This window comes from Pseudophryne corroboree, chromosome 2, assembly GCF_028390025.1.
Source record: "Pseudophryne corroboree isolate aPseCor3 chromosome 2, aPseCor3.hap2, whole genome shotgun sequence".
In the NCBI taxonomy this organism is placed as follows: domain Eukaryota; kingdom Metazoa; phylum Chordata; class Amphibia; order Anura; family Myobatrachidae; genus Pseudophryne; species Pseudophryne corroboree.
The window spans coordinates 383,038,569-383,065,591 of record NC_086445.1 but is presented as its reverse complement, the minus strand read 5'-3'; the positions used below and the strand labels follow the sequence as shown (position 1 = coordinate 383,065,591).

Here is a 27,023-nt window from a genome sequence, read left to right as displayed (position 1 = left end):
CATTGTTGTTTAAATATAATTTCTAAATATTTATGTAAAATTGTGTGTTTAATTGTCTTAATTGTGACATTATTTGAACTCAAACCTGTAAGTTTAATGTGGTTTTTTTTTTTGTATTTTGCATTAACATTTTCAATACAATTAGATTTTTTTAATGCTATACAGTATATTTTACATGTATGTTAGTGCTATTCTCTTCAAGGCCAATTTCTTGTTACATAATAGTGTATTTCAGTGAAGGTACAAATATAAGATAGAGCTGTCCCTGGTGCTGAACACGGATCTTACATTACTGCTTCAAACCTGTTTACTTGCAATGAATTTAGTTTGATGTAACATGTTTGGTGTATCAGCTTCAGTGAATGGCTATGTACAGTATACTGTATTAATATCTACTGTGTTTTCCAATGTATAAGTACTGTGTAGGTTTTAGTTGTTGTAGGTGAAAGTGAATGATACTCTATGCTGACCAATCTCTACACTCAACTTCCTCCTGTATGCATTGTGGGCTTTAGTCATCTATTACTGTAATTGGCATTCATAGTATGTAAATATAGGATCATATAATCATTTTCCTTATTATTTTTATGTATTGTTAGTTTCAACTATTTGTTGCATATTTCTAAATCCGATTTAGAGTGTAATATAAGTGGACACCACCAATGATAAAAATAATTTAGTAATTTAAAAATGCAGTCAATTTGGCAGATTAAGCCTCATACTTTATCATCATGTAATATTTAAGTCTATTTTCACATACTAAAGTATTATGTATCATACGTGCATTAAATTACCTCAACAGTTTTGCATCAGTCTGTAGTCAAATATTTAAATACAGTAAATGATTCTTTATGCAAAAACGTATATATCTAAGAAATAATACTGTCAAGGACAGAGAACATCGGTAACTTAATCTTTCTAAAATTACCATAGGATAGTTTTACAAATCTGTAACCAGTAGCTTTCCACCTGTTCTGGATTGGAAAGATAGAAGTTGTTTTTGTTTTTTTTACCAATGTTTTTGGATTATATTACAAGTAAAGTGTGTTTTGTTGTCACAGTTATAACTTGTTTTTTTGATTCTGAAGCCTACTTGCTGCGTGGGTGGGTACTGAGGGCACAAGACATTGACGCTGTACGTGTTTCTCCCCCCCCCCCCCTTCACTACTACAAACTACTTTTATATAACTTCCATTCATCATCATATTGTTGTTTATTATTTATATACATGTAGAATAGCTTATCTGTATGTAGTCATTTACGCTTCTAGTTCTCAGCCTCTGCCTTCTTCATACATTTATCACAGAGGAGTATGTAAATAGGACGAGGTAGAGATGGGAGTCAAGGAAGTGAAATTGCACACAGATTGATGAGGAGCTCTTAGGCTGAAACAATTGGAGTCGGTAATTTTTCACATTTATGACACAGTATGAGAACCCTGTCTCCCTCTGCGTGTGACTTTGTAAAACAGAGGCGTCTAGGGATGACGATCCTGTGGATTTGATCTGCTAAACTTGCCAGTTTTACATCTGCTGCTGTGCAATGCCTCACATCCTGTCATCCTCCATTCAAAGCGACCATCTCTTGTCTGTTATCACACATTAGTTTATTGCGAGCAGGATGATCGAAGGGTGAATTCCTGATGCTGCATTGCTGCTTCTCTCCTTATTTCCTTGTTTTTTCTTTTGGATATATTTTCCCATTTCTTTCTACTGTCACTACAGGAAGTCAGTCTCTCCTGTGCATCAGGGATGTTTATTTAACTTTACAGTGGAGATGTGGAGATTTTTGCTAGCTTCCAGCTATTCCGGACACTTGTTTCTGCAATGAAAGGAAAACAGGAACATAGGAGGCAGTTTGGCTTCTGGTGGAAATATCTCTAGTCTTTCTCTGAGAGCAGTAAAAGCAATCCAGCCAGAAGATTGCTGTTAAGCGTGCTTAATTTCTGGTGAGAAAGGCATCACGGCTAAGAACACCAACTGAGCAAGGAGCTTGGATCTCTTATAAACTAGCAATTTCTCAAGAAAATTGCACAAAGCTGTGCTGTTTTTTTGTAAGAAAGGGGTGGAGAGAAGAGGAGGGGAATGATTTGATTACAGAACGTGCAGGATAGAAGAATGCCTCCTGATGCTGTTTCACATGCAGTGCTTCTTGGTGCCTGAAATGATAGAGAATAAAGAAGTATGGACTTGCAGAGATGCAGGAGAGCCATCATTTCAAGGCTATTGAATCGAATGCTTTAGCTTTTGTTTACCTGCTGCCTGTGACCATGCGAATGCCAGAGAAAAGCCTGCCTCCCCATTCTATTCCTCCGCCTACTCCTTCCTCCTCTCTTTAACCATCTTCTTCATCCTGATTTCTCAGCTCACTTGCTAAAGGAAGCAGGCATTGTCTGGTGTGTGGGTGGCACTTAGGAGGCAAGCTAAGCTACTCTCTCTGAGCTTTGCCCTGCCACCAAGCATAGATGCCAGTTCCTTCAGTGGAAGAGGTGAGAGGAAGCTGCTAAAGAAGTTCTGTTTGGAACATGCCAACACTTTAGCTTTGTTTCTTTCATTTACCTATATGTATGTATAAATATATATATATATACTTACATATACTGTATGGGTACTTCATATGTATACGGCTCCTGTTGAAGGAGAGATCTGTGGGGTGTCATATTCCATTTTTTATTGCTACCTCACCACTGGTTCTCTAAAGTGATCCAGCAAAGGGACAAGGGAGATGCTACACTCCCTCCAGAGGGGCTGAGCCCCTTTGCTTGGCACTCTGTGTTTTCTACAGACGGTTTATCTGGGTTCTTACTACAGGTGGGGTGTCCCACCACAAATTCCTGCTAGCCCCTCCCTCTGTGAGGTTCTCAGCCCGGTAAGGGTGCACGGGAGGTGGCATGGCAGCAGCTATCGCAAGTGGACTGATCCGTCAAAAGCGTCAAGCAAGGGAGCAGCATTTGGACCGTCCTTCGGCCAGCAAGAGGCGCAGCAGCCCCAGCAAAAACCGAGGCCTTTGTAATGGCAACCTGGTGGATATCTTCTCCAAAGTGCGAATCTTTGGTCTCAGGAAACGAAGGCTCAGACGGCAAGGTCGGTTGATCTGTTTCTGTGGGCTGTATTTATAATTTCCTCTTTGTTTTTTCCCCTCTGTCTTGTACCCAATGGCAATTTATGTGCACTCATCCTTCTTTCTGATGCCCAGAGTCTCTCTGTTTTTTCATGGTGTAGTTCTGTTTATACTGTTCTATCATTTCTTTTTAAACAAATTGATAAGTTGCATGCAATCGTTGCCCACACTGTTGGAAGTCTTGTATTTTATGTACAATACATGTTATTCCTTTGCTCTGGAGGGGAACATTTTCACTGTATTGCAGGCCATTCCAGCAACAGGGTTAATGCAAGTGCCATTGATGTTCTGTGCTGTGGAAGTAAAGTTCCAATTTCAGCATTTACCCTTACGGTATAGATTTAAAAGAAATAAAATACTAGAAGAATGCAACAGGTCTATGAAAGAAGGAAATAATTCTAAACATAAAATAGATGGTTAATCATACAGAGCAGTAGCAAATATTGAAGTTCTCTTTTAAACACAACTTGTATACTGTATGTTATTTCTCTTATGGTACAGTGTTTTGCAGTGTATTCTTGGTGATTCCTTGTTCCATAAGTACTGTAGGTTTCAAATTAATGTGAAAAATTTTCTTCGTAACTTTTATATAGTCAAATAAAATGTAGTCCGTATTAGTGCAAGACACCTGGATCGTGGAAAAATACAGTGGCAAGTAGTGATTATTAACCTTTATTTATAGGGTGCCATAAGTGTTTTGCATCACTGTACTAATGTGTGTATGTGTGTGTGTGTGTGTGTGTGTGTGTGTGTATTTATATATATATATTTATTCATACACAAAATACCAGTAACAACAGGTACATATATACTAATATAAATGATACTTTACTTTCTTACAGACATGTAGATAATGACACTGATGGGAACCTATTTTTACCCTATTTGGCTCTTATATTTGTGTTCACTTAACTAAAGTATGTTCACAATAGTGATGTCAGATATACAGTATTTTTAGTCAATATAAAAACTGAGTAACAGACAATTCGTTAGTCACATAATTACTTAACCCTCAATGATACACTCAACTTTACAGATTGCTAATTGTCAATTCAAGCCCCGTTATTAATGGCATGTTGTACTGAAGGACCGTATAAGATGATATTAGCTATAACCATTCCTTGGTAAGTCTACTAAGCCCAGCAGATTGTAAGCACATTGCCTGCCAGTGTTATTATCCCAGAGCTTGGGGTAGGCATCACTCTTCATGTGAGACATTATACATACTAATGGTATGACACAGGAAATTAGAATTAATTGGTACAGTTCCTTTATAGACTAATATGCCAGTGATTCATAGTCATTAACATTATTAATATATTCATATATTAAATATGTGCATTGGAAACTTATCAGATCTGTTCTGAACAGCATGATCATTCCTGGCTTAATGTCACTGCATTAAATACTTTAAGCAAAGGTTTTGTTTTTTTTCATCCACATCATAGCAAGGTATGCTTAACGATTCTGGATGGATATACATTTAAAATGCTAAATATGCCAACATAATGGAAACTCTGTTACAAGTTCAAGGGCACTAGATTTAATAGAAGCCAATGATGTTAGAGGTGACGCTGTTGTGATCATGGCCTTAAACAAATATGCTATATGTCAGATAATGTACTAGATGCTGTAACAATAAGGTTTTGGTCTTGTCCGCCACTCCAAAAGAATGACAAATATTACACAATCAGGATCATTTATAAAGCATAAAATCAAATCTGTTCCTGGATAACTAAATATTGCTTATTTCGAAATATATAAAAAATAATATATATCTACAGAGTTTATCTAGAAATAGATTATTTGGAGTCTGATTTTATTTTCTTCAATGTTTTTCTTACTTTGAATTACAGTATATGGGAACAAAAGACATTTTACTGAAATAATTAGACATTCTTTACATTTGTAATTAGAGTGTGTTTTTTTTCTTTATTTTATGTGTTTTAAAAAGAAATGTCAGTGAAAGGCACTTTATATATCTGATATGTGTCTATTAAACCTTTCTACAGTTCATATGTCCACTGTATATTTTCTTTGGAATCACAGAAGAACAAAGTGTGGGAAATGCTGCTGTGAAGATAGAGCAGGTTAGATTGTGTCTACTCATGTGTGCTGAGAATAGTTTATAAGTGAAGAAATCTGGCGACATGCTGCACATCTCAAGGTGATGCTCGAATCTTATCTCTCCTTTCCAGAAAGCAGCACACAAGCAGCTCGGCACAGTGTTTGCATAAATGAAAATTAGCCATCTATATCTGTATTACATTGAGCAGAAGGGAGAGAGAATGTGAATGCCGATTCTCACCCTATTTACTTTTAGACTCTCCACAGCTAGTAAGCCTGAACAGAGCGTCAGAATCTGAAATGACTGTGTTCATATTCATATCTTGAATACAGCATTATAATAAAATGTTTTGTTGCATTAGCATTTGTAGCTAATACAGTATAATCTATTTTAGAGATTTATTGGTACATCACTTTTAGGTGATTCTCATAGGTTTTGTCACACTGGTGGCTTTATATACATACATGTTGTGTGTGTTTACTATTCTAATGCCTTTAGAAATGTCCATTGCACAAATGAGTATATAACTGTGGTCGCACAGATTTACTCGACTTAAATCTATTATGGAGGACAGGCAATATACTGTAGGTGCACATTTACATTTATGGGTGTATAAGGCTGGTACACTTACTGTATCTCTGTGTCCATATTGGTTTTCTCTAAATATTGAGCACTGACCTGGACCGCTGGTGGTTACTGTATGTGTGATATTTGTCTAATGAAATGAAATGTGTAAAATCTGCAGAATCTAGTGAGCTTTGCACAACAATGTGCTTATTTAACGGCAATGTAATAGGTATTTATCAATTGTTAACACCCATTGAGCAGAAAGGCCAATCATAATCAATAATGGCATTTACACCATGGGGAATTGGCCTTTTAGTACAGTGTATACTCAATATGATAGTTCCTGCTCAGTGCAGCAGAATCTTTCAGATACACTCAAATAGTTATGGACATGGCTTCATGTGTTCTCCTAAGAAGAAAGTAACATAATTTGTGAACAATAGATTATGGTTTTACTGTTTCTGCCAATGCTACTTCGGAAATCAATAATGATACTTTGTACAAGCCACCCAAGACAATATATGTTGTTGTTCTCAATAACAGATAATAGTGGGTGTAATGTTGTGAAACATTATACCCATTCTTTTATTATTTCCATTGTACACAGAGCAGTATATGTTCTAATGCACTGCTGTCTCCATAGATGATAATTAGACTGTAGAAATAGAACATTACAAATTCACATTTTATATCAGTCATACAGTACATTAACATCAACTTTTCACTAATTATTTTGATGTTTAATCATGATGCTATTATCACAATACAATGTATTTGTGATTCTAAACAACTCTTCGATTATACAGTTGACTTTTCTGGTGACCAATGGCAATTATTTATAGTTACTTCTGCCATGTCTCCTACTAGAAACTAGGAGTATTTGTTGGTAGAGTTGTTTCATTTTACAATATATACTTACAGTATATATGTGTATAAAATGACAGTACTTTGTATTGAAACATTACTCAGTCAAGCATAGTTAGTGCATTTTTTATATTCAATTACATGGAACTTTGGAAATTAGTAAGTAAGGTGCCAACTCACTACCAACTTTAATGTGGAGAGAAGACTATACTGTATGTTGTACGGCTCCTTATTAAGCACTAGCAATCCCCATGTATACACATACAGCAGCAGGATTTCCACACATGAATGAACCACATTACCTTTCTCCCCTTCATTTCAGTGATGATTTTATCTGAACTCTGTACAATGAGACTTCCAAACTAATCCCATGGTTATTTCATAAATAATAATACTGTTATAATGGTATTATGCTGTACCTGCTTCTATCAGACAGACTTAATGTATGTATTTTGTAGGTGATTCCACAAGCATGTGTTAGGTAATATCAGTGCTGTCCACACTATTCATAAAGTAACATGACAAGTGTGGACAGCATTCATGTGATCCAATTCTCTTATTGGGGTAAGTTTACTAAGATGGGAGTTCTATTTAAGATGGGATGTTGCCCATACCAACCAATCAGATTCTACTTCTCATTTATCTTGCACCGTCTGGAAGATAATACCTGGAATCTGATTGGTTGCTATAGGCAACATCCCATCTTAAATAGAACTCCCATCTTAGTAAATTTACCCTATTGCGTTCATTTAAACTGAAACATACAGAAAATAAAATAGAGCCTAGAGTCACTACTGTCGGTAGGACATCAGTGGTAAAAAGGAGTTAGGTACTGCATAATGTAATTTAGGATATGGGAACATCAATGTTTTACTTAATCCCCTCCATTTCCAGTGATATTAATTTAGTGTGTGTGGATAGGGAACTCACTGTGTTTAGAAGAGTTACTACAATCATATGTAATTAGGTTTTCTGCCATTCACCTTCAGTGCTGCTTGGCTGTCTCATTATGGGGAGGTCTGACATGGGGACTCTACTAGAGATGTGCACCGGAAATTTTTTGGGTTTTGGTTTTGGGTTCGGTTCCGCGGCCATGTTTTGGGTTCGAACGCGTTTTGGCAAAACCTCACCGAATTTTTTTTGTCGGATTCGGGTGTGTTTTGGATTCGGGTGTTTTTTTCAAAAAACCCTAAAAAACAGCTTAAATCATAGAATTTGGGGGTCATTTTGATCCCAAAGTATTATTAACCTCAATAACCATAATTTCCACTCATTTTCAGTCTATTCTGAACACCTCACACCTCACAATATTATTTTTAGTCCTAAAATTTGCACCGAGGTCGCTGGATGACTAAGCTCAGCGACCCAAGTGGCCGACACAAACACCTGGCCCATCTAGGAGTGGCACTGCAGTGTCACGCAGGATGGCCCTTCCAAAAAACACTCCCCAAACAGCACATGACGCAAAGAAAAAAAGAGGCGCTATGAGGTAGCTGTGTGACTAAGCTCAGCGACCCAAGTGGCCGACACAAACACCTGGCCCATCTAGGAGTGGCACTGCAGTGTCAGGCAGGATGGCCCTTCCAAAAAATACTCCCCAAACAGCACATGACGCAAAGAAGAAAAAAATGAGGCGCAATGAGGTAGCTGTGTGACTAAGCTCAGCGACCCTAGTGGCCGACACAAACACCTGGCCCATCTAGGAGTGGCACTGCAGTGTCAGGCAGGATGGCCCTTCCAAAAAACACTCCCCAAACAGCACATGACGCAAAGAAGAAAAAAAAGAGGCGCAATGAGGTAGCTGTGTGACTAAGCTCAGCGACCCTAGTGGCCGACACAAACACCTGGCCCATCTAGGAGTGGCACTGCAGTGTCACGCAGGATGGCCCTTCCAAAAAACACTCCCCAAACAGCACATGACGCAAAGAAAAAAAGAGGCGCAATGAGGTAGCTGTGTGACTAAGCTCAGCGACCCTACTGGCCGACACAAACACCTGGCCCATCTAGGAGTGGCACTGCAGTGTCAGGCAGGATGGCCCTTCCAAAAAACACTCCCCAAACAGCACATGACGCAAAGAAAAATGAAAGAAAAAAGAGGTGCAAGATGGAATTGTCCTTGGGCCCTCCCACCCACCCTTATGTTGTATAAACAGGACATGCACACTTTAACCAACCCATCATTTCAGTGACAGGGTCTGCCACACGACTGTGACTGAAATGACGGGTTGGTTTGGACCCCCACCAAAAAAGAAGCAATTAATCTCTCCTTGCACAAACTGGCTCTACAGAGGCAAGATGTCCACCTCATCATCATCCTCCGATTCATCACCGTGTACATCCCCCTCCTCACAGATTATCAATTCGTCCCCACTGGAATCCACCATCACAGCACCCTGTGTACTTTGTGGAGGCAATTGCTGCTGGTGAATGTCTCCATGGAGGAATTGATTATAATTCATTTTAATGAACATCATCTTCTCCACATTTTCTGGATGTAACCTCGTACGCCGATTGCTGACAAGGTGAGCGGCGGCACTAAACACTCTTTCGGAGTACACACTTGTGGGAGGGCAACTTAGGTAGAATAAAGCCAGTTTGTGCAAGGGCCTCCAAATTGCCTCTTTTTCCTGCCAGTATACGTACGGACTGTCTGACGTGCCTACTTGGATGCGGTCACTCATATAATCCTCCACCATTCTTTCAATGGGGAGAGAATCATATGCAGTGACAGTAGACGACATGTCCGTAATCGTTGGCAGGTCCTTCAGTCCGGACCAGATGTCAGCATCAGCAGTCGCTCCAGACTGCCCTGCATCACCGCCAGCGGGTGGGCTCGGAATTCTGAGCCTTTTCCTCGCACCCCCAGTTGCGGGAGAATGTGAAGGAGGAGATGTTGACAGGTCGCGTTCCGCTTGACTTGACAATTTTCTTACCAGCAGTTCTTTGAACCCCTGCAGACTTGTGTCTGCCGGAAAGAGAGATCCAAGGTAGGTTTTAAATCTAGGATCGAGCACGGTGGCCAAAATGTAGTGCTCTGATTTCAACAGATTGACCACCCGTGAATCCTTGTTAAGCGAATTAAGGGCTCCATCCACAAGTCCCACATGCCTAGCGGAATCGCTCTGTGTTAGCTCCTCCTTCAATGTCTCCAGCTTCTTCTGCAAAAGCCTGATGAGGGGAATGACCTGACTCAGGCTGGCAGTGTCTGAACTGATTTCACGTGTGGCAAGTTCAAAAGGTTGCAGAACCTTGCACAACGTTGAAATCATTTTCCACTGCGCTTGAGACAGGTGCATTCCACCTCCTATATCGTGCTCAGTTGTATAGGCTTGAATGGCCTTTTGCTGCTCCTCCAACCTCTGAAGCATATAGAGGGTTGAATTCCACCTCGTTACCACTTCTTGCTTCAGATGATGGCAGGGCAGGTTCAGGCGTTTTTGGTGTTGCTCCAGTCTTCTGTACGTGGTGCCTGTACGCCGAAAGTGTCCCGCAATTCTTCTGGACACCGACAGCATCTCTTGCATGCCCCTCTCGTTTTTTAAATAATTCTGCACCACCAAATTCAAGGTATGTGCAAAACATGGGACGTGCTGGAATTTGCCCATATTTAATACACACACAATATTGCTGGCGTTGTCCGATGCCACAAATCCACAGGAGAGTCCAATTGGGGTAAGCCATTCTGCGATGATCTTCCTCAGTTGCCGTAAGAGGTTTTTAGCTGTGTGCGTATTCTGGAAAGCGGTGATACAAAGCGTAGCCTGCCTAGGAAAGAGTTGGCGTTTGCGAGATGCTGCTACTGGTGCCGCCGCTGCTGTTCTTGCGGCGGGAGTCCATACATCTACCCAGTGGGCTGTCACAGTCATATAGTCCTGAGTCTGCCCTGCTCCACTTGTCCACATGTCCGTGGTTAAGTGGACATTGGGTACAACTGCATTTTTTAGGACACTGGTGAGTCTTTTTCTGAGGTCTGTGTACATTTTCGGTATCGCCTGCCTAGAGAAGTGGAACCTAGATGGTATTTGGTACCGGGGACACAGTACCTCCAACAAGTCTCTAGTTGCCTCTGCAGTAATAATGGATACCGGAACCACGTTTCTCACCGCCCAGGATGCCAAGGCCTCAGTTATCCGCTTTGCAGCAGGATGACTGCTGTGATATTTCATCTTCCTCGCAAAGGACTGTTGGACAGTCAATTGCTTGGTGGAAGTAGTAAAAGTGGTCTTACGACTTCCCCTCTGGGATGACCATCGACTCCCAGCAGCAACAACAGCAGCGCCAGCAGCAGTAGGCGTTACACGCAAGGATGCATCGGAGGAATCCCAGGCAGGAGAGGACTCGTCAGAATTGCCAGTGACATGGCCTGCAGGACTATTGGCATTCCTGGGGAAGGAGGAAATTGACACTGAGGGAGTTGGTGGGGTGGTTTGCGTGAGCTTGGTTACAAGAGGAAGGGATTTACTGGTCAGTGGACTGCTTCCGCTGTCGCCCAAAGTTTTTGAACTTGTCACTGACTTATGATGAATGCGCTGCAGGTGACGTATAAGGGAGGATGTTCCGAGGTGGTTAACGTCCTTACCCCTACTTATTACAGCTTGACAAAGGCAACACACGGCTTGACAAATGTTGTCCGCATTTCTGTTGAAATACTTCCACACTGAAGAGCTGATTTTTTTGGTATTTTCACCAGGCATGTCAATAGCCATATTCCTCCCACGGACAACAGGTGTCTCCCCGGGTGCCTGACTTAAACAAACCACCTCACCATCAGAATCCTCCTGGTCAATTTCCTCCCCAGCGCCAGCAACACCCATATCCTCCTCATCCTGGTGTACTTCAACACTGACATCTTCAATCTGACTATCAGGAACTGGACTGCGGGTGCTCCTTCCAGCACTTGCAGGGGGGCGTGCAAATGGTGGAAGGCGCATGCTCTTCACGTCCAGTGTTGGGAAGGTCAGGCATCGCAACCGACACAATTGGACTCTCCTTGTGGATTTGTGATTTCGAAGAACGCACAGTTCTTTGCTGTGCTTTTGCCAGCTTAAGTCTTTTCATTTTTCTAGCGAGAGGCTGAGTGCTTCCATCCTCATGTGAAGCTGAACCACTAGCCATGAACATAGGCCAGGGCCTCAGCCGTTCCTTGCCACTCCGTGTGGTAAATGGCATATTGGCAAGTTTACACTTCTCCGACGACGATTTTATTTTAGATTTTTGAGTCCTTTTTTTACTGATATTTGGTGTTTTGGATTTTACATGCTCTGTACTATGACATTGGGCATCGGCCTTGGCAGACGACGTTGATGGCATTTCATCGTCTCGGCCATGACTAGTGGCAGCAGCTTCAGCACGAGGTGGAAGTGGATCTTGATCTTTCCCTATTTTTGGAACCTCAACATTTTTGTTCTCCATATTTTAATAGGCACAACTAAAAGGCACCTCAGGTAAACAATGGAGATGGATACTAGTATACTTATGGATGACGAGCGACTGCCGACACAGAGGTAGCTACAGCCGTGGACTACCGTACTGCGTCTGCTAGTATAGACTGGATGATAATGATATAAAAAATATATATATATCACTACTGCAGGACAGGTATATATTGTATAATGACGGACCTGCTGGACACTGTCAGCACTGCAGACTCCTAAACTACTAGTATGAAGAAGATAGAAATATAATGAATGACGGACCTGCTGGACACTGTCAGCAAAATGCGTTTATAGAATAAAAAAAAAAAACACCACACGAGTGTTTAACTTTTTCAGGCAGACAATATACTGGTGGTCACTGCTGGTCAGTCACACTGGCACTCTCGCAGCAAAAGTGTGCACTGTTAAATATGTACTCCTGCTATAACTGCTCCCCAGTCTCCCCCACAATTAAGCTGTGTGAGCAGTGAGCACTACTCAGCACAGTCAGATATACATAGATGATATTATCATGCAGCACACTGAGGCTGAGCACAGATATGGTATGTGACTGTGTATCGTTTTTTTTCAGGCAGAGAACGGATTATATTAAATGATAAATAAAACTGGTGGTCACCACTAGTATAACTATCAGCAAAACTCTGCACTCTCTGAGTACTCCTAATGCTCCAGTAAATCAAGTGTCTCACTCTCTATCTAAACGGAGAGGACGCCAGCCACGTCCTCTCCCTATCAATCTCAATGCACGTGTGAAAATGGCGGCGACGCGCGGCTCCTTATATAGAATCCGAGTCTTGCGATAGAATACGAGCCTCGCGAGAATCCGACAGCGGGATGATGACGTTCGGGCGCGCTCGGGTTAGCCGAGCAAGGCGGGAAGATCCGAGTCTGCCTCGGACCCGTGTAAAAAGCGTGAAGTTCGGGGGGGTTCGGTTTCCGAGGAACCGAACCCGCTCATCTCTAGACTCTACGGCTTTCATCTGAAGATGCTGCCGCAATTCCTCTTACAAATGCAAGGGGACATACACCAAGGTATTATTGTTGGGAATCAAGGGTATTTAATAACATTGATATAATGGAAAACACTTAAAGTTAGTAGAAATAGTGTAAATTTCCCATTGTAATGAGAAACAAGAGTGTGGCTGTAATTCATGTACCAGATAGTTTCCCTTACTGTATGCCTTTCTGGACCACTGCTAGGAATGGAATGGCAACTTGCTATTGCTGGGTCCTGCTACTTTCAGACTCCGTCGCAGTGTCAGATTTCCCACTAGGCACGTGCCTAGGAGCACCACCAGCTGGGGGCGGCATGGCATGCCACCTACTCCCTCATTCGGCAACAAGGGACACTGGAGGCGGTGAGGAGAATCTGGCCTTAAGTAGCATTTGCCACTGCACAGTGACAGAGCCCCCAACCTGCCTGTAGCTCAGGGGCGCTTTAAGAGTGGAGGAGGCACGTGTGCTGCCTCCTCCGTACGGGCCCCCTCCTCTCTGCAGGAGCGCTGTAGAGTCTGAGTGGCCATTTTCCCAGAGATTTTTCTACTGCGCATGCGCAGAACACTGTGAAAATGGCCGCTGCGCCACTTTCACAGGGTTTTAACAGGGCCGGTGATGTCGGCGCGGGACTCCGGAAAGGTGAGTATTAAAAAAAAAAATGGGTGCAGTGTGTGCGGTGGGGGCCCCCTCTGGACTCAGGGGCCCGTGTGCACCGCGCACACTGCACCCATTATAGAAACGCCAGTGCTGTAGCGCTATTGCACAACACATCAGGCGCTCAGGCCCAGCTGCACAAGTGCATGACACAGGGCTCTCTCACTTCACACAACTGGTGACCACAACGTGTTAGCAACTTCCTGCAGAAGCATCTCCCTGCTGTCCGCATGTCAGGCCCAGCAGCTGGGGTAGGCATACAGATGATGTACAATGTACATGTGTGTATATAGTGGTGTTCCCGCCATTGCCTCTCATGCAGGAGATAACCTGCTGCCGCCACTATCATGGCGAGAAGGCCCTGAGGAGCAGCATCATGTCACTCACCAGGATGACAGAGCTTCTGACACCCTTGAACATGCTCTGCCTCAGCCTCTTGGTGAATTTCCTCACTTCTGCTATGGCTGCAGCTGAGGTGAGTGGCTCAGAGCTGTCTCCCTCTGTTACCCTCCCTGTCATAGTCAGGCCAGGGCGGCTGCTGGCTGTGTGACACTGAGAGATCCTCACTTACTGATCCTCTTCCTCTCACTGTAACTCTGCTGTATCATCATCACAGCATCCGGAGGCTGTTCATTAGAAACATGGGGGTACCAATAATGTTGTGCCTAGGAGCGGCCTGACCCTTAAATCTACCACTGCTACATTGTAGGGGACAATAGTTCTAACTAGAATTCCCTTAGCAGCTACTGCATGTTGCTCTAACTTAGAGTTATTACACTTTGCCCCTATGTTACACCCACATCTGTATATTTGGAAATATATACAATACTAGTCATTTTCCAAAACATCCAGCTAGAGTTCTAATTAGGTTTTTCAGTGGTTGCCTCCATATGCAAATAATTACTTTTTGGTTTCTGTTGGTTTATAAATAATTTATACCAGAAATAAAATAATTATTAGATTTATTTATTTATTTTTTAATTGACAGTAACATTTCTAGAATACCATTGCATGCGCTTTTGACATATTTGTGGTACATTATCATGACTGGTAGATGGCACTGTTGCTTTCAGTGTTTTTAGAGAATATTACTCTTAGATGTCAAACTCCACAGACTACAACTGCAACAGTAGCATATGCAGAATATGAGAAATTTGCACAGCTTCAAAGGTAATTTTGTAGACTAATTATTAATTTTAAATGAATAATTTAATACATTAGAGAATAATATACAACTATTTAACAACTCCAATGTATGGATCAAAATGTGAATATATGTATGTTCTGCTATAGGCTGTAGTGTGATTATCAAACATAATTTTATTTACAAGCTACTGGTGTATGGTGCTTGTAATCTTATACTATGCTATGTGTATACATCATGTGTACTTTACGTATCATTTCACTTCAACTGCACAGTGGTTGGCTATTCTAAATTATATAGGTGCGTTGACCTCTAGGAATGAAATGCTTATGGATATTTCAGTTGCCTAGTGGCTACAGATGACAGTAATTGCTGTAATTTACAGATCAGTTTATTGTTCATTTGTTTCTACATATCAGAGAAGCAAACTATTCAAAATGTAATGCTCAATTTTTGAAACATTTTAATTATTTTTCTATTTAATTGGTAATTTCTGTACCATGGTCTAGAAAGACATCATATACATTCCAGCATTTTAAAGGGTTCAGTCTATGCAAAACCTATACTGAACTACAGTATGTTATAAAGATTTGTTCAAATCCAAAACATGAAAATAACATCAAAACTGGTTATCTTTACTAATGACCTACTTGATGATTTACAGTATCTTATTTCGCTCTGTCTATATTTGTCTACTTTGTTTCTTGCTGGGTGTAAAATCATCAACTGACTATGGGGAGGGAAATCAATTGCCAACAATATTTTTGGGGGTTTGCAAAACTTGCCTTTTTTGGTTACCTTTTTATCCTGACTATCCACTCAGCCCCCCATATTTTTTTCTTGAAAAAAATATCGAAAACACATAGGCTCCATGATAAGTTCACCAACCTAAGTGTTTTCACTGCCTAATTTGCAAAAAAAAAAGCCTAATTATCTTTTTTTCTTTTCTTTTTAAGCCTGCTTTCATGGTCATAGCTTTGGGGCTAACTGTTGAAGGACAACCTTGGTATTTGTACTGTTGGTGTCTTTCTTGAATAGTTCAGTTAAGGCCCATATAGACGGGAGAGATGTGTGCTGAGCGATGCAGGGGAGGACGGGGGGCCGTTCATTTCACCCAGCGGGTGAAATGAGCGACATGCTAGATTGGCCTGCATGCAGGCCAATCTAGCACCCGCGATAGCGATGTGCGGGGCCGTGCATCGCTTTCGCTGAGGGGGGTACACACGTGTGATCTGTGCTTAAAATCTAAGCAATCTAGTCAGATTGCTTAGATTTTAAGCATGGATCTCTCCGTGAGTGCCCCCCTTTAGTGTCCTCATGCAAAGTAATACTTAGTGATAGCCACCACCAGCGGTAGTGGCTATCACTTAATTAGTAGTAGTTTCACATCGGTAGTGGCTATCACTTAATTAGTAGTAATTTTACGGAGATACATCGGTAGTGGCTACCACTTAATTAGTAGTAGTTTCACAGAGATACATCGGTAGTGGCTATTATTTAATTAATAGTAGTTAAACGGAGATACAGCGGTAGTGGCTATCACTTAATTAGTAGTAGTTTCACGGAGATGCATTGGTAGTGGCTATCACTTAATTAGTAGTAGTAGTTTCACGGAAATACATCGGTAGTGGCTATCACTTAATTAGTAGTAGTTTCACGGAGATGCATTGGTAGTGGCTATCACTTAATTAGTAGTAGTAGTTTCACGGAAATACATCGGTAGTGGCTATCACTTAATTAGTAGTAGTTTCACGGAAATACATCGGTAGTGGCTATTATTTAATTAGTAGTAGTTTCACAGAGATACATCGGTAGTGGCTATTATTTAATTAGTAGTAGTTAAACAGAAATACAGTGGTAGTGGCTATCACTTAATTAGTAGTAGTTTCACAGAGATACATCTGTAGTGGCTATCACTTAATTAGTAGTAGTTTCACGGAAATACATCAGTAGTGGCTATTATTTAATTAGTAGTAGTTTCACAGAGATACATAGGTAGTGGCTATTATTTAATTAGTAGTAGTAAACAGAAATACAGTGGTAGTGGCTATCACTTAATTAGTAGTAGTTTCACAGAGATACATCAGTAGTGGCTATTATTTAATTAGTAGTAGTTTCACAGAGATACATCGGTAGTGGCTATCACTTAATTAGTAGTAGTTTCACGGAAATACATCGGTAGTGGCTATTATTTAATTAGTAGTAGTTTCACAGAGATACATCGGTAGTGGCTATTATTTATTTAGTAGTAGTTAAACAGAAATACAGTGGTAGTGGCTATCACTTAATTAGTAGTAGTTTCACAGAGATACATCTGTAGTGGCTATCACTTAATTAGTAGTAGTTTCACGGAAATACATCAGTAGTGGCTATTATTTAATTAGTAGTAGTTTCACAGAGATACATAGGTAGTGGCTATTATTTAATTAGTAGTAGTAAACAGAAATACAGTGGTAGTGGCTATCACTTAATTAGTAGTAGTTTCACAGAGATACATCAGTAGTGGCTATTATTTAATTAGTAGTAGTTTCACAGAGATACATCGGTAGTGGCTATCACTTAATTAGTAGTAGTTTCACGGAAATACATCGGTAGTGGCTATTATTTAATTAGTAGTAGTTTCACAGAGATACATCGGTAGTGGCTATTATTTAATTAGTAGTAGTTAAACAGAAATACAGTGGTAGTGGCTATCACTTAATTAGTAGTAGTTTCACAGAGATACATCTGTAGTGGCTATCACTTAATTAGTAGTAGTTTCACGGAAATACATCAGTAGTGGCTATTATTTAATTAGTAGTAGTTTCACAGAGATACATCGGTAGTGACTATTATTTAGTTAGTAGTAGTTAAACAGAAATACAGTGGTAGTGGCTATCACTTAATTAGTAGTAGTTTCACAGAGATACATCGGTAGTGGCTATCACTTAATTAGTAGTAGTTTCACAGAGATACATCTGTAGTGGCTATCACTTAATTAGTAGTAGTTTCACGGAAATACATCAGTAGTGGCTATTATTTAATTAGTAGTAGTTTCACAGAGATACATCGGTAGTGGCTATTATTTAATTAGTAGTAGTTAAACAGAAATACAGTGGTAGTGGCTATTATTTAATTAGTAGTAGTTTCACAGAGATACATCGGTAGTGGCTATTATTTAATTAGTAGTAGTAAACAGAAATACAGTGGTAGTGGCTATCACTTAATTAGTAGTAGTTTCACAGAGATACATCAGTAGTGGCTATTATTTAATTAGTAGTAGTTTCACAGAGATACATCGGTAGTGGCTATCACTTAATTAGTAGTAGTTTCACGGAAATACATCGGTAGTGGCTATTATTTAATTAGTAGTAGTTTCACAGAGATACATCAGTAGTGGCTATTATTTAATTAGTAGTAGTTAAACAGAAATACAGTGGTAGTGGCTATCACTTAATTAGTATTAGTTTCACAGAGATACATCTGTAGTGGCTATCACTTAATTAGTAGTAGTTTCACGGAAATACATCAGTAGTGGCTATTATTTAATTAGTAGTAGTTTCACAGAGATACATCGGTAGTGGCTATTATTTAATTAGTAGTAGTTAAACAGAAATACAGTGGTAGTGGCTATCACTTAATTAGTAGTAGTTTCACAGAGATACATCGGTAGTGGCTATCACTTAATTAGTAGTAGTTTCACAGAGATACATCGGTAGTGGCTATCACTTAATTAGTAGTAGTTTTTTGGACTTCATAAATAAATCCCTAGTCAGAGTGTAAAGCTGGGTACACATTAGCCATCAGTTTGATCGATATGCCCGATAACGTCAAGTTGTTAGGACAAATTGTTTAAATCGTCCTTATGTGTACCCACTACATCGCTAATGATGCACCCTTCCCTGTCGTCTTTACATGCAGCTCATTTGGGGGATGTTGATACCCATGCCATGCTGCTGAATGCAGCATAGCCCGCATTCCCCCCCACCGCCGCTCCACTTACATACTCATCCTATGGGACATCTCTGTTGCTTTCGACAATGTTCATCACCCTCTTATCCTGTACACCCCTCTCTACATTGGCTTTCATTACATATTTCTCTCCTGCTTGCCTACCTTTAGTGTGCAAGGTAAAGGGAGGGGGGATAGGGACCTTAGCATCGGTTCAGTAACAAAGTGTAGAAGAAAGAAAACGTGTAGTGGGTAGCTCCAAATAAGTATAAATAGACCCTAATCAAGAAATAATAATTCTATAACAAGGAGGTGCTGCCCTGAGAGTAATGTATGAGTACAGGTAGTAATGGAGGAAAGAAATATACTCTCTTGCCGGGGGCACAAACCCACTATTAAGTATAAAACTTAGCTTTCAATAAAAAATTTCAAATAAGAAAGAAGGTATAATTTCCCTACAAAACAGACAAATACAAACTACACACAGAAATGCATAGACATAATAAACATAGTAGAAATTATATTGCACACAGATGTTTATCAAGAGAGTTAACCAGAAGGTTGAAGAAATACTCTCCTGGTTATGAGTCCACACACCAAGTGCAAAATACAGGGGCCCTGGCCACAGTGATACAACTGCAAATATGGCTAGGTATAGTAATTATTGTCTCAAAAGTGTAAAGAATATCAGATTTCCGTGAGCCACATCTTCTTGATACCAATCAGGCTGGGTCAATTTCATGCATAAATTCATAGTGTGGGAAAGTTAGGGATGTAACCAAACATAACTCTGCCACAGCTCCTCCTACACTCTGTCACACAACTGTACAACAGCTTTTCTTCATCTAATTGTAACAAAATAAAAGTTAATAAACTAAGAATCTTATCCAACCATTTATTACAAAACTAATTAAAACTGATAGCGGAATGTACTAAACGTACTGTACATCACTGCCCATCACCGATCGTTGCAGCAATGCTAATCGCATATGTGCTAACATAGCAATGCGATGACAGAGGCCCACTGCGATACCTGTGAGAGGGTTGGCAGGGGGCCTCTCTCTGGTCCGTCACCTCCCAGCCATGGGAGGTGATGTGGGCAGGGATTACCTGCAAGGACGAAGATGAGAGGGTCAGCGTGAGTGTTGTAAGGCGGCGCGGGGCGGCAGCAGAATTAATTAAGAAGCCCATAGGCTTCTATAGGGTATCGCCATAAAAAGATGGCAATACCCTCCGCATCGATATGCCAGGGGTTAGTACATTTGAAAATGCGGTAAAACCCCCGAAAATGGGGGTTTTACTGCACTTTTCTTTAGTACGTCCCACTGAAAATATCATGTATTGTTTGTCCTTGTTATTATTTGTAGTTATAGTCATGGAAACCCTGAATGATTTCAAATTTCCTTATAATTTATGTCACAGTAGCATACTTCCCAACAGGTGGGAGTTTGGAATTGTGATGGGTAAGGCAACAGTTTGCTATGGGTGTGACTGCAACTGAGCTACAGAGGGTAAGGTAAAGCATATGAGCAACACAATGTTATTGCTACAGCACTGAAGGCACCTGCATCCAGTGTTTGAGACAATAGAATGCTTCACAATACCCCCAAAAACCCCAGATCGTGGGATGGTGGAGTGTTCCCCTGTAATTTCAGACTTTCCAACTGGAAATGGCATTGTTAGGAGGTATGGGTTGTCAGATCTGGGGTATTATGTGTTTCCGGTAGGGACACTGGTTTGCCAGTGGTGGAAGCCTGATGTAGGAAACTGGGAGGATTGAGATAGTTCTTGCGCATGGGCAGAATGGAGAGATTAGCAAGTACCAGTGAGTTCACTAATACCCGGACCAGAAGCATGGAATCTAACATGCTGGTGGTCTTCACTAGGAACCCCCACCAGGAAGTATAGACTCAGCTGAATCCGACATGCAGGTTGCGGTCCCCTGGCTAGGTGTACTGGTACTATGCTAGGCAAGAAGAATGACAGAAGATTATGAACTTGGATTAAGAACAAACAACTGGAGTGACTGGATGGATCTGATGAATATGTAACGGGCTGAGACCGATGATGAGACTTGTTGGCCTGGAACTGATGATGAGACTTATTGGACTAGAACCGATGATTTAAATTATTGGACTGGAACTGATGGTTCGGACTGGAACAGATGGTGTAACTTATTTGACTGGAACTGATGGTCAGACTGGAACCTATAGTATAACTTATCAGACTGAAACTGATGGTCAGACTGGAACCGATGGTATAACTTATCTGACTGGAACCAATGATCGGACTGGAATTGATAATGTAACTTATCGGACTGGAACCAGTGGTTAGACTGGAACTGATGGTAACTCTGTGCTGAACTGCTAGTCAAAGATACACTGGGTCTGGTATGAACCAACAGATCCACTGTGCAAAGCTGGACACAGCAGGTGTAGCAATTAGGCTGTTTGCAGCAGTGCCTGCAGAGACAGACTGGAACAGGTAACGCTTTGCAGTAGGATGAAACTACAGCAAGTATTCAGTGGTCAGACTGTAACTAGACCGGATTGATCAGACACAGTGGAAATGTCATAGTAAGTCTGGAACTGACAGGCAGTCAGCAAGTGTAGAAAGAGTTAGGCTAAACCTGACAGGGAATACAGACAGTGGCCAACTATAGAAATAGAAGTCTGGGGCCCAGAGCCAGGAACGTTGCTCAGGAAGCAACAGTTTGTTCAAGGTCCTGATACTGAGAGAGAGCCTTTTTTTTATATCCCCCTTGGCATGCGGTGATTGGTGAGGCAGAATTACCTGACCACAGTGGATGCCGAGACGGAGTCAGCTGACCGCGGGTGCCATGGTGGCATCCAGAGTCCAGGAAGATGGCCAAACAAAGGGGTACACTGAGCACAGCAGTGGGACCAAGGAGAAGGACGGACAGTATTGGAGCATAACCTCTGCAGGTTAGTGCACCAGCGAACAGTTAAGATCCGCTGTGCAAGATACAGATTCCTGACATGGGGTACATTATCCCAAATTTTACTTCTGTAATCAAAATCCAGGTAAGCTTTCGGTATACTACAGTATACTACATTGTAGATATAAATATCTATGTCTACTACAATGCAAGAACGCGTTCATTTAAAAATGATGTCTAGCCTAGAATTGGAATAGCTAAGTGAGCAGTCTAAATATCGCATGAATTAGCACACAAAACAAATCTGATCTGAACTGTGGGTTTAAATAATACAAGTGCAGGTATAACACTGAAAAGTCTGCTCTACATTATTAATTAGAAATATGCTCATATACTGGGTACTACCAAAAGCTGACGTGTGATATCTAGAACAAAAGTTTTGATGACGATATTGTAATTGCTTTAAATAGATTATTCTACAGATGGACAGTTCTATTTAGCTTTCAGGTTATTTCATAATAAGAAACAACAAAACCAAAGTGTCTGGCGCTAGATTAATATGTACTAAATCTCTATAAAAAGAGAGAGGACAACCTATATTCGGCTGCCTTCCCAATGTGGACCTGGAGATCCACCCAACATGCAAATGCAACCAAGAAAAAATAAGTGAAGGCGCACAGATATATAGAATAACCGACTGCTGTTTTGATACAAATTAGTAATTTATTGCTAATTAGATATAAAATCTTAAAGTACACACAATAAAACAAAATTATTAATATTTACCATAAGACCAACAAACAATAATTTTGTTAATACCGCATAATGTTATTGGCTCCACACAGATTGATGATTTGATTAGTAAGTTACTCCTTCAAGAATTCACTTAACCGCATGCACCTATCTAGAAAAGTAGTAGTTCTCCTTCAGCAAATAGGATCAGATTCCATGCACATATAGACAGAATTAGAATGATTTTTTAGTCCCAAGCAAAGACTGTTAGTTGTGCAGAAATTAAATCACAGAGAAGAGAGCTTAATTGCATGCACCTATGTAATTAGGAAATAGCAGGATAGTTCTCCTTCAGCTGAATTGGTTTGATTTCATGCACACATGTGAACACAACATTGGCTCCAAAAACAGCTGAATACTGATTTTATATTGAAATGATCACAGAATTTGAAGTATGCATACACCACTTAAAGGAAAGGTGCTGTTGGTTGTGAAGATGTTGTTGATACTTCACCCATATGTGAGTCTCAGGAGCGCTCCTGCAGTGTAAAGAACCCGTATGTCCTCCTATTGATTCCTCCTGCCTGGTTCCCAGTGGCCGGGGTCCTGATGTCTGGTGCAGGGGATGGAGGAGTTGTAGCTGTGTCCACGGGATCGTGTGTAACCACGGCGGCTGTGGGAGGGTGGAAACGCCAGTATGTGTCACGTGCCGCGACTTCCGGTTTCGGGCTTCCGGATTTGCGTTCCACTTGCGGTTCACTTGAAAATGAGTCACCTGACGCGTTTCTCTGCCCACAAAGATGGCGGTTTCATCTTATTTTCTCTGACGTCCTAAGTGGATGCTGGGACTCCGTAAGGACCATGGGGATTATACCAAAGCTCCCAAACGGGCGGGAGAGTGCGGATGACTCTGCAGCACCGAATGAGCAAACTCTAGGTCCTCCTCAGCCAGGGTATCAAACTTGTATAATTTTGCAAATGTGTTTGACCCCGACCAAGTAGCTGCTCGGCAAAGTTGTAAAGACGAGAGCCCTCGGGCAGCCGCCCAAGAAGAGCCCACCTTCCTCGTGGAATGGGCTTTCACTGATCTAGGATGCGGCAGTCCAGCCGCAGAATGTGCAAGCTGAATCGTACTACAGATCCAGCGAGCAATAGTCTGCTTTGAAGCAGGAGCACCCAGCTTGTTGGGTGCATACAGGATAAATAGCGAGTCAGTTTTCCTGACACTAGCTGTCCTGGAAACATAAATTTTCAGGGCCCTGACTACGTCCAACAACTTGGAATCCTCCAAGTCTTTAGTAGCCGCAGGCACTACAATAGGTTGGTTCAAATGAAAAGCTGATACCACCTTAGGGAGAAACTGGGGACGAGTCCTCAATTCTGCCCTATCCATATGGAAAATCAGATAAGGGCTTTTACATGACAAAGCCGCCAATTCTGACACACGCCTGGCCGAAGCCAAGGCCAACAGCATGACCACTTTCCACGTGAGATATATCAAATCCACGGTTTTAAGTGGCTCAAACCAATGCGACTTTAGGAAATCCAACACCACGTTGAGATCCCAAGGTGCCACTGGAGGCACAAAAGGGGGCTGAATATGCAGCACTCCCTTAACAAATGTCTGAACTTCAGGCAATGAAGCCAGTTCTTTCTGGAAGAAAATCAACAGAGCCTAAATCTGGACCTTAATGGAACCCAATTTTAGGCCCATAGTCACCCCTGACTGTAGGAAGTGCAGAAAACGGCCCAGCTGAAATTCCTCCGTTGGGGCCTTCCTGGCCTCACACCACGCAACATATTTTCGCCATATGCGGTGATAATGGTTTGCGGTCACTTCTTTCCTAGCTTTAATCAGCGTAGGGATGACTTCCTCCGGAATGCCCTTTTCTTCAGGATCCGGCGTTCAACCGCCACGCCGTCAAACGCAGCCGCGGTAAGTCTTGGAACAGACAGGGCCCCTGCTGCAGCAGGTCCTGTCTGAGCGGCAGAGGCCATGGGTCCTCTGAGATCAGTTCTTGAAGTTCCGGGTACCAAGCTCTTCTTGGCCAATCCGGAACAATGAGTATAGTTCTTACTCCTCTTTTTCTTATTATCCTCAGTACCTTGGGTATGAGAGGAAGAGGAGGGAACACATAAACCGACTGGTACACCCACGGTGTCACCAGAGCGTCCACAGCTATCGCCTGAGGGTCCCTTGACCTGGCGCAATATCTTTTTAGCTTTTTGTTGAGGCGGGACGCCATCATGTCCACCTGTGGCCTTTCCCAATGGTGTACAATCATTTGGAAGACTTCTGGATGAAATCCCCACTCTCCCGGGTGGAAGTTGCCAGCTGAGAAAGTCTGCTTCCCAGTTGTCCACTCCGGAAATGAACACTGCTGACAGTGCTAACACATGATTTTCCGCCCATCGGAAAATCCTTGTGGCTTCTGCCATCGCCATCCTGCTTCTTGTGCCGCCCTGTTGGTATACATGGGCGACCGCCGTGATGTTGTCTGACTGGATCAGCACCGGCTGGTGTTGAAGCAGGGGTCTAGCCTAACTTAGGGCATTGTAAATGGCCCTTAGTTACAGAATATTTATGTGTAGGGAAGTCTCCTGGCTCGACCATAGTCCTTGGAAGTTTCTTCCCTGTGTGACTGCCCCCCAGCCTTGAAGGCTGGCATCCGTGGTCAACAGGACCCAGTCCTGTATGCCTAATCTGCGGCCCTCTAGAAGATGAGCACTCTGCAGCCACCACAACAGCGACACCCTGGCCCATGGAGACAGGGTTATCAGCCGATGCATCTGAAGATGCGACCCGGACCACTTGTCCAACAGATCCCACTGGAAGATCCTTGCATGGAACCTGCCGAATGGAATTTCTTCGTAAGAAGCTACCATCTTTCCCAGGACTCGCGTGCATTGATGCACCGACACCTGTATTTGTTTTAGGAGGTCTCTGACTAGAGATGACAACTCCTTGGCCTTCTCCTCCGGGAGAAGCACTTTTTCCTGTTCTGTGTCCAGAACCATACCCAGGAACAGTAGACGCGTCATAGGAACCAGCTGCGACTTTGGAATATTCAGAATCCAGCCGTGCTGTTGTAGCACTTCCCGAGATAGTGCTACTCCGACCAACAACTGCTCCCTGGACCTCGCCTTTATAAGGAGATCGTCCAAGTAGGGATAATTATAACTCCCTTTTTTTGAAGGAGTATCATCATTTCGGCCATTACCTTGGTAAATACCCTCGGTGCCGGGGACAGACCAACGGCAACGTCTGGAATTGGTAATGACAGTCCTGTACCACAATTTTGAGGTACTCCTGGTGAGGAGGGTAAATGGGGACATGCAGGTAAGCATCTTTGATGTCCAGTGATACCATGTAATCCCCTTCGTCCAGGCTTGCAATAACCGCCCTGAGCGATTCCATTTTGAACTTGAACCTTCGTATATAAGTGTTCAAGGATTTCAATTTTAGAATGGGTCTCACCGAACCGTTTGGTTTCGGTACCACAAACATTGTGGAATAGTAACCCCGGCCTTGTTAAAGGAGGGGTACCTTGATTATCACCTGCTGGAAGTACAGCTTGTGAATAGCTGCCAATACTACCTCCCCTTTCTCCGAGGGCAGCAGGCAAGGCTGATTTGAGGTAACGGCGAGGGGGAGTCGCCTCGAACTCCAGCTTGTATCCCTGTGATACTACTTGCAGAACCCAGGGATCCACCTGTGAGCGAGCCCACTGGTCGCTGAAGTTCCCGAGACGTGCCCCCACCGCACCTGGCTCCACCTGTGGAGCCCCGGCGTCATGCGGTGGACTCAGAGGAAGCGGGGGAAGATTTTTGATCCTAGGAACTGGCTGTCTGGTGCAGCTTTTTCCCTCTTCCCTTGTCTCTGTGCAGAAAGGAAGCGCCTTTGACCCGCTTGCTTTTCTGAAGCCGAAAGGACTGTACCTGATAATACAGTGCTTTCTTAGGCTGTGAGGAAACCTGAGGTAAAAAAATTTCTTCCCAGCTGTTGCTGTGGATACGAGGTCCCAGAGACCATCCCCAACAATTCCTCACCCTTATAAGGCAGATGTGCTTTTTAAAGTCAGCATCACCTGTCCACTGCCGGGTCCCTAATACCCTCCTGGCAGAATGGACATTGCATTAATTCTGGATGCCAGCCGGCAAATATCCCTCTGTGCATCCCTCATATATAAGACTATGTCTTTAATATGCTCTAGGGTTAGCAAAATAGTATCCCTGTCCTGACAGGGTAACAGACCACGCTGCAGCAGCACTATCCATGCTGAGGCAATTGCAGGTCTCGGTATAGTACCTGAGTGTGTATATACAGACTTCAGGATAGCCTCCTGCTTTTTATCAGCAGGCTCCTTCAAAGTGGCCGTATCCTAAGACGGCAGTGCCACCTTTTTTGACAAACGTGTGAGCGCCTTATCCACCCTAGGGGATATCTCCCAACGTGACCTATCCTCTGGCGGGAAAGGGTACGCCATCAGTAACTTTTTAGAAATTACCAGTTTCTTATCGGGGGAACCCACGCTTCTTCACACACTTCATTCACTCATCTGATGGGGGAACAAAACACTGGTTGCTTTTTCTCCCCAAAACATAAAACCCCTT

The 27,023-nt window shown here is 42.2% G+C and overlaps 1 protein-coding gene across 2 annotated transcripts in view; it reads left to right on the top strand.

Moving 5' to 3' along the window:
• FGF14 (fibroblast growth factor 14) overlaps positions 1-27,023 on the top strand; it is a 900,283-nt gene that overhangs the window by 535,324 nt on the left and 337,936 nt on the right. Inside the window, exon 1 of one of the 2 annotated variants that reach the window (XM_063953250.1) lies at positions 1,469-3,083. The exons of the other annotated variant lie outside the window; for it this stretch is intronic. Coding sequence (XP_063809320.1) covers positions 2,891-3,083 — 193 coding nt within the window. The 5' untranslated portion in view covers positions 1,469-2,890. Of the gene's footprint in view, positions 1-1,468; positions 3,084-27,023 lie in introns of those variants that run through there. 2 annotated transcript variants of the gene reach the window in all.